At 63.5% G+C, this 11450-nt stretch overlaps 2 protein-coding genes across 4 annotated transcripts; both read left to right on the forward strand.

The window, feature by feature from the left end:
* Nucleotides 1-105: 105 nt before the first annotated feature.
* Nucleotides 106-3063, forward strand: PRCC (proline rich mitotic checkpoint control factor). The gene is given in 7 exon segments (XM_070951182.1): nt 106-654; nt 730-966; nt 968-1159; nt 1239-1343; nt 1501-1644; nt 1745-1810; nt 1902-3063. Coding segments are annotated over 7 exon segments (1053 nt in total). The 5' UTR covers nt 106-432; the 3' UTR covers nt 1989-3063.
* A 979-nt stretch (nt 3064-4042) lies between these two features.
* LOC139322171 (death-associated protein kinase 2-like) lies at nt 4043-10361 on the forward strand. 3 transcript variants are annotated; one of them, XM_070951178.1, is made up of 13 exons: nt 4043-4269; nt 6187-6246; nt 6694-6824; nt 7086-7307; nt 7445-7583; nt 7668-7797; nt 8029-8077; nt 8410-8436; nt 8722-8874; nt 9133-9178; nt 9324-9413; nt 9539-9631; nt 9719-10361. In XM_070951178.1, the coding sequence occupies exons 1-13, from the start codon at nt 4210-4212 to the stop codon at nt 9797-9799; spliced, it is 1281 nt and encodes a 426-aa protein (XP_070807279.1). In that variant the 5' UTR covers nt 4043-4209; the 3' UTR covers nt 9800-10361. The 3 variants fall into 3 exon arrangements, with proteins under 3 accessions (XP_070807279.1, XP_070807278.1, XP_070807277.1); XM_070951177.1 differs by lacking the exon at nt 4043-4269 and adding an exon at nt 5221-5845 and having other exon boundaries at nt 9539-9619; XM_070951176.1 differs by lacking the exon at nt 4043-4269 and adding an exon at nt 5224-5845.
* Nucleotides 10362-11450: the final 1089 nt, after the last annotated feature.

The raw sequence follows: 11450 nt of genomic DNA on the forward strand, positions 1-11450 counted from the left end.
GGGGGCTGATGGGGGGCTCCGCTCCGGCCGGAGGGGGCGGGGCGGGGCTTGCGAGGGGCCTGGAGGGAAACGCCCCCCCCACTCGGCGGGCGCCCCTCCAGCCGCGCAAGGGCCGACGGGAGCAGAGGCGCTCTCTGGAACCTCCCGTCCGTCCTCGCTTTCCCGGCGGGCCCCGCGCGCCGACGAGCCAATCGGGGCCTCCCGCGCGGGGCCTTATGGGAGCGGTAGTCCACTTCCCCCCGCTGGAGCGCGGAGGAAGGCGGGTCGGCGGGTGCGGGGCCGCTTTCTGCTTCCACGGCTTCTCTGCCGCCCGGGGCCGAGCGCCGGGAGCGGCAGGGGCGCCCGGTCGTCTTCCGGCGGGCCCCGTTGCCATGAGGGGAGCCGCGGCCTAGCTCCCCGACGAAGCCTGGGACTCGCGTAGACGCCGCCGCCATGTCCTTAGTGGCCTACGCCAGCAGCGAGGAGGAGCGGGAGGAGGAAGAGGAAGAGGAAGAAGAAGAGGAGGAGGAGGCGGAGGAGGCGACGGCGGCGGAGGAGAGCGAGAGGGCGTCCACGGGCCCGCGGGGGCTCCTCTCCGTCCTGCCGCCGGCGCGGCCCGGCCCGGCCCCGAAGCGTCAGCCGGTGCGGATCCCGGCGCCGCGGCTGCCCGAGGAGGTGAGCGGGGTCCGGGGCCCGAGCCCTCCGCTCGCCCCGCCGCCGCCGCCGCCTGACCGCCTCTCTCTCCCGCAGTCCGACTCGGAGGAGGAGCAGGAGGAGCCGGCGCCCAAGAAGCCCGCGCGGCTCGGGGGTCTCTCGGCGCTTCTCCCGCAGCCCCGCCGCGGCCCTCCGCAGCCCCGCAGGACCGACCCCGCCGCGCCGCCCTCCCCGTCGGCCATCAAGGCGGCGGCCAAGAGCGCGGCCCGGCAGGTGGCCCGGCAGGTGGCCCAGGAGGGCGAGGCGGAGCCCCCGCAGCCCTTCTTCCCCATGCCCCCCGCCGCCCCCCGGCCCGGCCCCCCCCGCCGCCGCCGCCGCCTTCCCCGACGACCTCCCGCCCGGCACCGAGCCCGACGGCCAGGACGGCGCCGACGCCCCGCTGGAGTTCAGGACGCCCCCCGGCGCCCGCCCCGCCCCACCCGGCTGGCCCCCCGCGCCCGCCCCGGACTACGGCGCGCCCCTCGCGGTGAGGGGCTGGCGGGGCTTGTGGGGGGGAGGCTGGCGGGAGGGTCCCGGGGGGCGCTCTGACCGCTCTCTCCCCGCAGGGCTACTACGGCGGGGGCTACTACCCGGAGAACGACCCGGGCTTGGGGCCGCCCGCCGAGGGCACCGCGGACGCCGCCCCCGCCTCCTTCATGGACGACGAAGCGGTGAGCCTCGCCTCTCCCGCCCCGCGGAGCCTCTCGCGGGGGCGCTTCCCCGCCCCGGATGCCCAGAGCCTCGCTGGGGGAGGGGCTCGGGCTGCCTTGGGCGCCCGGCGGCAGAGACCCTTCCCCGACCCCCGTGTCCCTTTCCCGCCCCGCTCAGTTCAAGCGTCTGCAAGGGAAGCGCAACCGCGGGCGAGAAGAGATCAGCTTTGTGGAGATCCGGGGCGACGACCAGCTGAGCGGAGTCCAGCAGTGGCTCACCAAGTCGCTGACCGAGGAGCAGAGCATGAAGTCCTTCAGCAAGGTCTGCCGGGGCTGCCCCCTCCCGGGTGGGGGCCCCTGAGAAGCAGGGGTAGGGTGGGTCTTCTTGGCCCAAGGCCCCTCAGCTTCCCATTTCCCTTCAGAAAAAGGGGGAGCAGCCCACAGGGCAGCAGCGAAGAAAGCACCAGATCACCTACCTGATCCACCAGGTGAGGCCTTTGTTTTGGTGGGGTCAGCACCCCCCCCTTTCTGGCTCGGTGGGCCTTTTTGCTGAATTTCCCCCCCTCTCTCTGCCCCCAGGCAAAAGAGCGTGAGCTGGAGCTGAAGAACAGCTGGGCAGAGAACAAGCTCAGCCGACGTCAGACCCAGGCCAAGTACGGATTTTAGCCCCTTCCCAGCCGAGGGGGGCCATGCTGGGTCCCGAGCAGGATGGCTGATGTGGGATCCTGTCTGCCAGGCAGCAACGCCCCCTGGCCTGCCGGGGAAACCGCCGCAGGAGTCCGTGCAGCCAGGCACCTTGCTACAGCCCCCCCCCTCCAAAAGAGCAGAGGGTCCTTGTCTACTTGAGTTGGGGGGCTCTCACCCCCTTGATTCAAGAGACTTCTTGATTTCCCTCTAACAGTTTTTCTTTGAAGTAACCGCCAAGGCAGGAGGGAGCCCTGTCTGGACGGGGGACGGCTGCCTGCCCTACCCCACCCCCGAGAACGTCCCAGCTGGAGGGCAGGGGACTGGACGTCTTGCTTGGCTGTGGGGCTGCGTCCCCCCTCCTCCCCTTAGCATATATGGGTGTTTGTGTTCCTGACCATGTCTGGGTCCTGTTGCTGCCCACAACAAGTTCTTGTTTTCGTGAATTGGCAACACTCTGCCCCTCCCCCCCTCCTGGTTTTAGTTTGTCAATTGCCCTCAGAGCCTCCCTGGCACCCGGGTTTCAGTTTCAGAGATTGGAGGTTTTTGTCTCTCCCTTCCCTTCCCCCCCCCCCGCACCCCCCCCCGGGTGTGCCATCTTGACCAGTCTGTGGCTGTCCAGGAGACGCACCTCTTCAGAATTTTTTTTTCATAGCTTACTGAGTTTGTTTTTCTTAGGCTTAGAAGGGGAGCAGTTTTCCAGTTAACGGACCTCTTCAAATGCAGACAAACCAGGAGGTGGGAGGGGAGGACGATGGTGTCTTCTGTGCCACCCCCCCCAACCTCTCATTGAGCCTGGGTAGCTCCCACCCCAACTCTATTACACCCTCCCTCCCTCCCTCCCTCCCTTCTGCTTTTGGTGGTCTTCCTTCGTCCACACCATTCAGATTGTCGCCGTTTCCTGTTCAGCAGACGGATGTCCATTTTTGCTGCAGAATATCTGTATTTAGGGGTTTTTTTTCTAAAAAGATATTGGTTTATTTCCCTGGACACTTTAGTACTTAGGAAAGCTCCTTGTCCCTATTTTGAATATTTGAAAATAAAACTCATTCAGTAATTGATTTGTTTATTTTTTTCCTTTTTGAATTTGTTGGGGTGGGTGGGTGGGGAATGGTTATAGGGGAATAAAAATTAAATTTAAGAATGGGGCCCACGAGTGAGATGGCAAGAGAGGCCCAGGGCTGCAGTCCAAGGACACTTTCCCAGAAGGGGGAGAAGGCTGCTGTGTTGTGGGGAGGGTGGCTCTTGTGTTTGCAGCTGTGCAAACTCCCCCTCCCCATTTCTGCCAAGCAGGCAAGCCAGGGGGATCCTGCTAAGGGAAAGGACAGGCCCCCTTTTGGCTCCAGCTGCCCATTGGGGGCTGCTTCCTCCTCCCTGGTGGGAATCCGGAGCCCAGAGCAAAGCCTTGCTGGGCCTTCCTCCTCTGTGGGCTCTTGGGGGGGGGGGACAGATCTCATCCTGCCCGGCCTGAGTACCCCTTGTGGACGAAAAAGGCTTTAAGCCCATAAATGCCCCCCCCCCGAGAAAGATGCTGAGCGGGGAATGTCGGGATCAGCATTCCCCAGGGAGGGTCTCGCAGGCAGCTCTCGGGCTCGCTTAGCGGTGGAAGGGGCTCAAGGACCCCCGAGGACTGTAGCTGTCGAGCCGGGCGGAGAAAAGGGCCGGGCGCAAAGTTTTGGCGCGAGCTGGGCCGGCCTTGCGTCTCCTGCAGCGCTGCTGCCTGTTTCCCTGCGGAGAACTCGGTTCCCGAAGCCCGCGGGGCACCCCCCGCCGGGCCGCTCCTCCTCCTCCGTAGTGGTGGGGGGGTCTGGCAGGCAGCGCAAAGGGGCTGAGCCGGCCTGCAGGGGGTGGGTGGGCGGCCGCTGTCCCGGCGCGGGGGCGGCTTCCAGCGCACTCCGGCGAGGAAGCGGCGGCGGGCGCTCCGGATCGCGCTCCCTCCTCCGGTGCTTGAGTCGTAGGTACCCCGGGCGGGCGTTTTCTTCGAGGGTGCTGAAGGGACGGACGCGTTCAGGCTCTGATTCTCGGGGCGGCGGCGGGGGGGCGAAGAGCCAGGTCGAGCCAAAGGAGGAACCGAAGACAGCTAGAAGTTAAAAAAAAAAAAAAGCTCTCCGTGAAACCGTTACAGGTCCCGAGAAACTGGGCCCGTTTCTTTTGTGCCAGGACCCGGGAGAGAGGATGTAGAATGCACCTGCCCAGGTAGCCGATGGCAGGCCGCGCTCAGGCCTGCCTGTCTCGGAAATGCAGAGCTCCCTCTTTAAATCTGGTGAGATTGTAGGATTTCTGCCTTTCTCGCAGCCTCGTCCCAGGGTTGAGATATGACTCAAGTTGCAAAAAATGCTGGCAGATTTGTTTTCCTTTCCCTTCACCGATGGGCGTTTGTACCCTGGGGGAGGGGCGGGGGCTGTGCTGGGAAAGGATCCCACCACAAAAACACAATATGGTTGTTTGCGGGAGTGGAGGGCGGGAGTGGGGGGGGGGTTCTGAGCGCCCCTTCCCCAAGCCTCACCGCGGGAGCCAGGCCTCCGCCGCGCCTGCTTTGCCCGCGAGCCAAAATCCCCCTTATTTACCAAATTCCTGGCCTGCATAAAAGGGCTGGAAGAGGATCAAGAATCCAGGAATTGCAACACATTTGTCCATTTAAGCCCCGGCTCTTCCCTCGCCTTTAATGAGGCCTTTGTTCTCCCGGGCCCGAGCCTGAAAGGCAAGTTATTCTCGGGCGGAATAAAGGGGCAGATTCCAGGGGAGGAGGCAGCCCCCGTCCCGTTGGGAAAGGAACGCAGGCTGGCTGGGAAGGGGGGAGGGCTCCTTCAGCCCTGGAGGGCGCCTGTCTTTGGGGACGGCTCTTCTTCCACCGCCCCCACCCCATGTCCCGCTGCGATGCTCCCTTGAGACCCTCGGAGTCTGCTCCACTTTGAAAGGACACCGTCTTGCACAGGCGGCTCTTCTCGGCTGTCCCAAGAGGCCCCTCCGGCTGCCTTGCTTTTTCTGAGGCCGGAAGATGGGACGTCCCACTCCTGCCGGGCCGTTCCCACACTCCGTCAGCATCCCCGAGTCGCGGCCGCCCTTCCCCTCCCAGCTGCTGGCCTGCTGCCCCGCCTCGGCCAAGGGCTGCGGGCCTGATGGGCAGGAAGGGAGCTGGCGGCCCCACCGACACCCAAAGGGGTCTGAGGTGAAGCTCGGTCACTGGGGAGGTGGGCGGCCAGGGCCTCGGGGGGACTGCTCAGGACCCCCCCAGCAGCCCGCAGCCTTGCATTGGTTGAGCCATCTGCGCCCCCCCCCCCCACCCCAGCAAAGCTTGGCTGACGGCAGCCCCGGAGGCGAAGCGAGGGGGCCGAGAAGGGGAAGCTGCTGCCGAGGCTGCGGAGACGCTCAGGCACGCAGGAGGCGGCGGTGTTCGGGGCAGGGCGCGGCCCGCCCGTCCTCCGAGCCGCCTTTCCTGGCCGCGACCTGCCTGGGAGAATTCGGAGGCCGCCGCTTCCGCGGGGCTGAGCCATTCCGCAAGCGGAGAGCTGCTGGCTCGGGGCAAGGGAGCCCGCGGCCGTGGCGGCTGGGACTTGAGGCCCCGGGCCAGTGGGGGCCCCGCTCCTTCCAGGCCCCTGCCGGAGGCTGCCGGATCAACCTAGCGCCGACGGGCAGGTGGCGGGGAAGCCCGGCTCTGCCGTTTGGGCAGGTGCGCTGCGCAGCTCCGTTGCCTCCCGCGGGCGGGCGAGGCTTCACGCACCAGGAAGCCGAGCGAGCGAGCGACCGATTGCCCGCCCTCGGCGGGAGGACCTAGGCAACCGTCGCAGCCGCTGGCCGGAGGGTCCCTCTCGGAGGGGCTGAGGAGCCGCCCGCGTAGGGTAAGAGGTGCAGGGCGAGCGGCTTTGCCCCGGGAGCTGGGTAGGCGTCTCCGGGCTTGGCAGAGCCTCCGCGCGAACCAGAGGGGGGAGCCCTTCTCCTCCCCGGCTTGACGTCCCGCTGGGCGGGGCCAGGACGGGGTGGGTGGGTGCGGAAGACCCCCTTTGCTTCCAGGAGTCCCTCCCCCCTTCAAGTGTTTTCCTCCTCCGGCTTCTGGATCCGGCCGGCAGCCTGACATGAGGCGGGGTGCGTTAGACTGCAACCCCCCACCCTTTGGATAGTGCGGAGGGGGGCGGGAGGCAGGAGAGCCAAGCGAGACCCTCTTCCTTTCTTCTCTCTGCAGCTGATGGCGAGAGATGGAACCGGAGCCTGCCCTGGCAACCCGGGGCCTGCAGGGATCCAGGTGAGGGGGACACCAGGCCCAGGCCTGCCCTCCCGCCCAGCGCTGCTGCCTCTGTGCCTGCAGGTTGCCCAGGGTGTCTGGGACAGGGTGGAAGAAATAGGAGCCCCACCCCCATCAGAAAGGGCCTGGGACCCCCTTTCCCACAACAGAATTCAGAAGCAGATTTTGTGAACTGCGGCTGTGTAGAATGGCTGGAGGGACTGAAATTGGGGTGAGGGGGAGGGAGGGAAAGTGCTCACAGGTCCCCTTCAGGAACTCCCCTCCCCCAGGGCTCAGCTGCACCCATTGTCTCTTCCTGGTTGACCCACATGGGCCAACCTGGCATCCCAGCCGTTCCCCTCTTGCCAGCCAGCCCAAATTGTAGCTCAGATGCCAGCCTGCAGGCACCGGGTGCTCCTTCAAGTGGGCATCTTGGCCACTCAGCTCCCCGCTTTCCTGCCGCTTCAGGAGCCCCCGTGCAACCTGGAAGATGATGAGGTTTTCCTGGGCAGCGAGGCGAGGCCCAGCAGCACCCAAGCAGATCCCTTCCGCCACTGCAGTGTGGAGGAGCTTTACGAACTGCTGGAGACGCTGGGCAGGTGAGGCCTGCAGGGCATGTAGACTGGAGAGACCAGCTCTGCCTCTTCTTCCTCCTCCCCCCCTGCTCTGCTACGAAGAAGAAGAAGGCAAGCAGGCAAATGGGCACCTGTGACCCACCAAAGCCGTTGGGCGCCTCCTGGGCCTCCTCACCCACCTTGGCCGCCCTGCCAGTGGCTCACCTGCTGCCAGAACAGGAGAGGCCCCTCCATGGAGTGCCTGACTTCTCACCCTCTGCCCTTCCTGCCCCCTCCCCCTTGCAGCGGACACTTTGGGGTGGTGCGGCGTTGCCAGGAACGGAGCACCGGAGTTTTCTATGCGGCCAAATCTGTCAAGGTGCGGAAGCGCAAAGGCAGCCGGCTGGGGGTGGAGCGCGAGCAGGTGGAGCGTGAGGTCTGCATCCTGCAGCAGCTGCAGCACCCCAACATTATGCGCCTGTACGATGTCTTTGCCAACCAGGCCGAGATGGTGCTGATCCTGGAGCTGTGAGTGCCCAGGGGGAGGGTCTCTCCGGGGGAAGCTCCTCCTCCTCCCAAAGGCCCCATTTGCCCTCAAGGGCCTGAAGCTCCTGGGGGGGGCTTTAGGGGGCTTCAGGAGCCTCTCACCCCTCGCCTCTCCACAGCATCCTGGGAGGCGAACTCTTCGACTTCATTGCGGAGAAAGAGCTGCTGTCCGAAGACGAAGCCATCGAGTTCCTGCAGCAGATCCTGCTGGGCTTGGCCTACATGCACACCCTCCGTATCGCTCACTTCGACCTCAAGGTACGGCCCAGGGGGCTTCCGGGGTGCCCCATGCCAGAGCCCGGTTGGGCAGAAGCTTCCATTGGTCTCCCGTCTCTCTTGCAGCCGGAGAACATCATGCTGCTTGAGAAGGGCGCCCCCAAACCCAGGATCAAGATCATCGATTTTGGGCTGGCGCAGAAGCTGCAGGAAGGGGTGGCCTACAAAAGTCTCTGCGGGACCCCTCAGTATATCGGTACGACGTTTGGCCCTCGGAATAGGCAGACTGAGAAGTTGCTTGGAGAAGGTGGCAGAGAAACTGTCTCTGGGCCGGGGAAGCAGGGAAGCAGGCCTTGTACGCCTGAGAACTCTCCTGGCTGCGAGGGAAACGGGAGTTTGGCAGCTGGGATGGGGGAAGCCCCTGGGGGGGTCTTGGGGAGCCAAATTTGGTCTCCTACTTCCTCCCCTCAATTTGTTTCCTGCCCAGCTCCTGAAGTGATCAACTACGAGGCCCTGAGCACAGCCACAGACATGTGGTAAGAGGCAGCCATGGGGGGTGGGGGGGGACGATGGGGGGGGAGGGGGGAGTGTCTTGGTGGCATCCTGCAGGCCTTGGATAAGCACTGTGGGGAAAGGAGGGTCAGGAAGTGGTTGCAGGCAGTTTCTGTCTCTGAGGCTGCTCAGCTGCAGCTGCAGAGAGGAAAGCCGTGAGCTCCCCCCTTTCCTGTAAAAGGAGGGAGGGACTGGGGGGGGGTCTTTGTTCCACCCCTCCTTGTGTGTACCTTGACAAGGTCCCTGGGGACGCAAATGACCCCTAGCCAAGGAGAGTCCTCGCTGTGCTTTCAGCTCCCCCTTTCCTTCCTCCTAGGAGCATTGGGGTGATTACCTACATCTTGTAAGTACTTGAAGATCTTTTTCTTGGCGGGGGGTGTTGGGGGGGCCCCTCTCAGCAGATTCTCAGGGGGATGGAGTGGACTTCGGGGGCAGCGGACAGCCACCACGGCCTCCGAGAGACCAGCAAAGGAAACTCAGATCCCCCAAACTTCCCTGCCTTCCTTTCGAACCAATCCCTTCATTGCCATCCATGGGGCTCCTTCTGTCTGGGGCAGGTTGAGGTTTGATCTATGGTCCAGCGTGGTGAGCTCTGATGTGCCCCCAAATCCTTCCCTCTCCCCCCCAGGCTTAGCGGCATGTCCCCATTCCAGGGGGAGACGGATGAGGAGACCCTCTCCAATGTGGTCTCGGGGAATTACGAGTTCGAGGCCAAATATTTCAGCCAAACCTCTGAGATGGCCAAGGACTTCATCCAGAAACTCCTGCTGAAGGAGCCCAGGTAACCCCCGCCCCCCCCCAGTCCTTGCAAAATGTGGGTGATGCCCTGCGTGCCATGGATGCCCTGTCCAGAGAAGGAGGGTGGAGAATGTCCTCCCTGGAACAGAAAGTAAGGACCACAAAAACAAAAGGGGGGAGTAGCACATATTGGCAGGATGGCCACTCCCCCAAATGGGGTCTCTCCTCCTCTCCTGGCTCCCTTCTGCCCCCAAGGAGTCCTGCATGGAAGAAGGAAAATGGATTTTGGTCTGTGTCTTAGGGACCGAATGACGGCAGCTGAGTGTCTCCTTCATCCCTGGATCAAGGTAAGCCCCCCCTCATTTCCTTCCTTCCTTCCTTCCTTCCTTCCTTCCTTCCTTCCTTCCTTCCTTCCTTCCTTCCTTCCTTTCCTTCCTCCCTCCCTCCCTCCCTCCCTCCCTTCAATCCGATTTTTCTCCTTCTGCCCTCCAGCCCCTGACCCGGAAGCAGGCCATGAACCGGAGCCGTTCCTCCATCAACATGAAAAACTTCCGTAAATTCAACGCTCGCCGGAAGTGGAAGGTGAGGGGGCTGCACCCCCATTCCATCCCAGGCTCAGCAGCAGAGGAGCCAACTTGGCCCATGCTGGGCAGCCTGCCTCATGGGCAGCGTAGTCCCAGTCTCATCCTCTCTTCCTCCCTCCGTAGCTCTCCTACCACATGGTCTCGGCCTGCAACCGTCTCTGCCGGCTGCGGCTCCTGTGCCAGCAGCAGAAGCTGGAGGAGGAGGTGACGGCCCTGGTGGGTGCAGAGGATCCCCTTCGCTGCCTGGGGGGGGAGGGCTGCCTGCCCCCCTGACCTTCTCGCCTTCCTTGCTTCATGCTGCAGCGGGACTGCGAGAGTGACCAGGAAGACCAGCCCAGCAGTCCGGGGGTCTTACTCCGCAGGCGTCGAAGCATCTGCTCCTGAGTTCGGCATCAGCTCCCGTCGAGCCACCCTCCGTCCTTCTGCTCAGAGGCCAGGATGATAGCGTCCTCTCTAGTCACCAGGCAGGGGGGGAGGAAAGACCCCCGGAAGGAGGCAGCGCTTGGCTCTTCTAAGTGGCCAGAAATGGGAAGGGGCTCCAGCTGCTTAGCGCAGTGGGGGGGTCCTTCGCTATCCCGCTTGGGTGATCACCTGAGCCCCTTCCTCTCCTCTTCAGCATTTCAGCTTCTTGACCTGCCAGGGAGGGGCTGCCCCCCCCACACACGCCCCCAGCATGGCTGCCTTGGACAGCCTCCCTGGGGGTCCTCAAGAGGAATGGAGGCTCTCTTTTCCGATGGGGAGTCCTATGGGTCTCTGCTCTCCTTGACTCGTGTTTCCGTGGTTGTTGGGAAAGGCCCTTTTAATGCAACGGGGAGGGCCCCTTGCTGCTCCCCACCCCCAGCTCCCCCTGCTTTGTTTGGAGAACAGTCCTCAAACATCTGGCCAAGAACCGCCGTGAGTGAGTGCCAGGCTGATTGTAATAAAAAAAAAAAATACATATTTGTCAAAAGGGAAAAAGCACCATTTGAAGGTCTTGCATGTTGTTGTTTTGTGTTTCACTGGTTTGAATTCAAATTGCAAAATGGTCCCAGTGATGAGGTGTCGAGTGTGATCGATTCAAGAAGAGGCAGAGAGTGGACAAGAGGCTAAGCTGACCCGGAGCCAAAACATCCCCCCAAAAGGTCTCCCCCCCCCCTCCTCCAGCAAACGCCATTCCAGCTGGCTGCAGGAGGCAGTGCTGGCCACCAGAGGGCAGTCCACTCCCAGTACTGAGACCTCTTGTGCCAACTTACCTCTCTGGGGGAAAAGGGCCAATAGCCTTCCCCAGCTGACCCATCGGGCAGAATCGGGGCTTCCACTGGCCCAGCAGAGAAAACAAGCCTCATCAGCTGAGTGCCAGAACCCTCAGCCTACTGGTGGGGGGAGAGGAAAACCCCCAAATTAAAGGGCACGAGCACCCTCACACAATGTCCTCCTAGCTTCCCGTGGGTCATAGGTGCCCCAGATCCAGGGGGAAAGAACCTGCAGGGGGAAGAGCCGAAAGGCCTTGGGTGCTCTGCCTCTCTGACGATGGGGGTCACCTTGAAGTGGTCATCTGGAGAGCCTGGGGGCAGCTTCCTGCTCCCTTTCCCATTGCCCCCCCTCTCCAAATTCCTCCCCCTGAACGAGGTTAGGGGAAGCGTCTGCGCCTGTGGCTCCCCCTCCTTATTGACCAAACACGAAGGGCAGCACTTGTGGGTCCGAGCCCATCTCGCTGGAGTTGTCAGGCTAAATATTTTGAAGGTAACAGGTGAAAACAGCCCTTGGAACGCATCCAGCCCCGGCAGAAGGCCAGGCAGGGCTGAGGGAGGGGGGCGTGCACGAGGGAGGAAAGAGGCCCGGCCCCACCCAGCCGCCTGCCACACCTGGGGCTGTGGCCTGGCCATGCCTCCATTTTACCAGCCCTTTCGCTGCAGTGGGACCGTGCCGGAGGATGCTTGTGGTCGGGGACAAGGGCCCCTTGCCTCCCTGCTTCAGACCAGTGGCCCGGCAGACAGCAGGGTGCTCGTCACTCTTGTGCCCCCCTGGCACCAAACGATAATCCACAGCTGCTGCC

The sequence above is a fragment of the Pituophis catenifer genome, unplaced genomic scaffold, assembly GCF_029215685.1.
Source record: "Pituophis catenifer annectens isolate HBS135680 unplaced genomic scaffold, rPitCat1.0.hap2 SCAF_10, whole genome shotgun sequence".
Lineage (NCBI taxonomy): Eukaryota > Metazoa > Chordata > Lepidosauria > Squamata > Colubridae > Pituophis > Pituophis catenifer.

Excerpts from the sequence above, each read along its gene's own strand:
- LOC139322171 (XM_070951178.1), top strand. The coding sequence starts at position 4,210 with ATGGCAGGCCGCGCTCAGGCCTGCCTGTCTCGGAAATGCAGAGCTCCC. Across the intron at positions 8,437-8,721 it reads GGGGTGATTACCTACATCTT|GCTTAGCGGCATGTCCCCAT; the intron begins GTAAGTACTTGA and ends TCTCCCCCCCAG. Across the intron at positions 9,179-9,323 it reads TCCTTCATCCCTGGATCAAG|CCCCTGACCCGGAAGCAGGC; the intron begins GTAAGCCCCCCC and ends TCTGCCCTCCAG.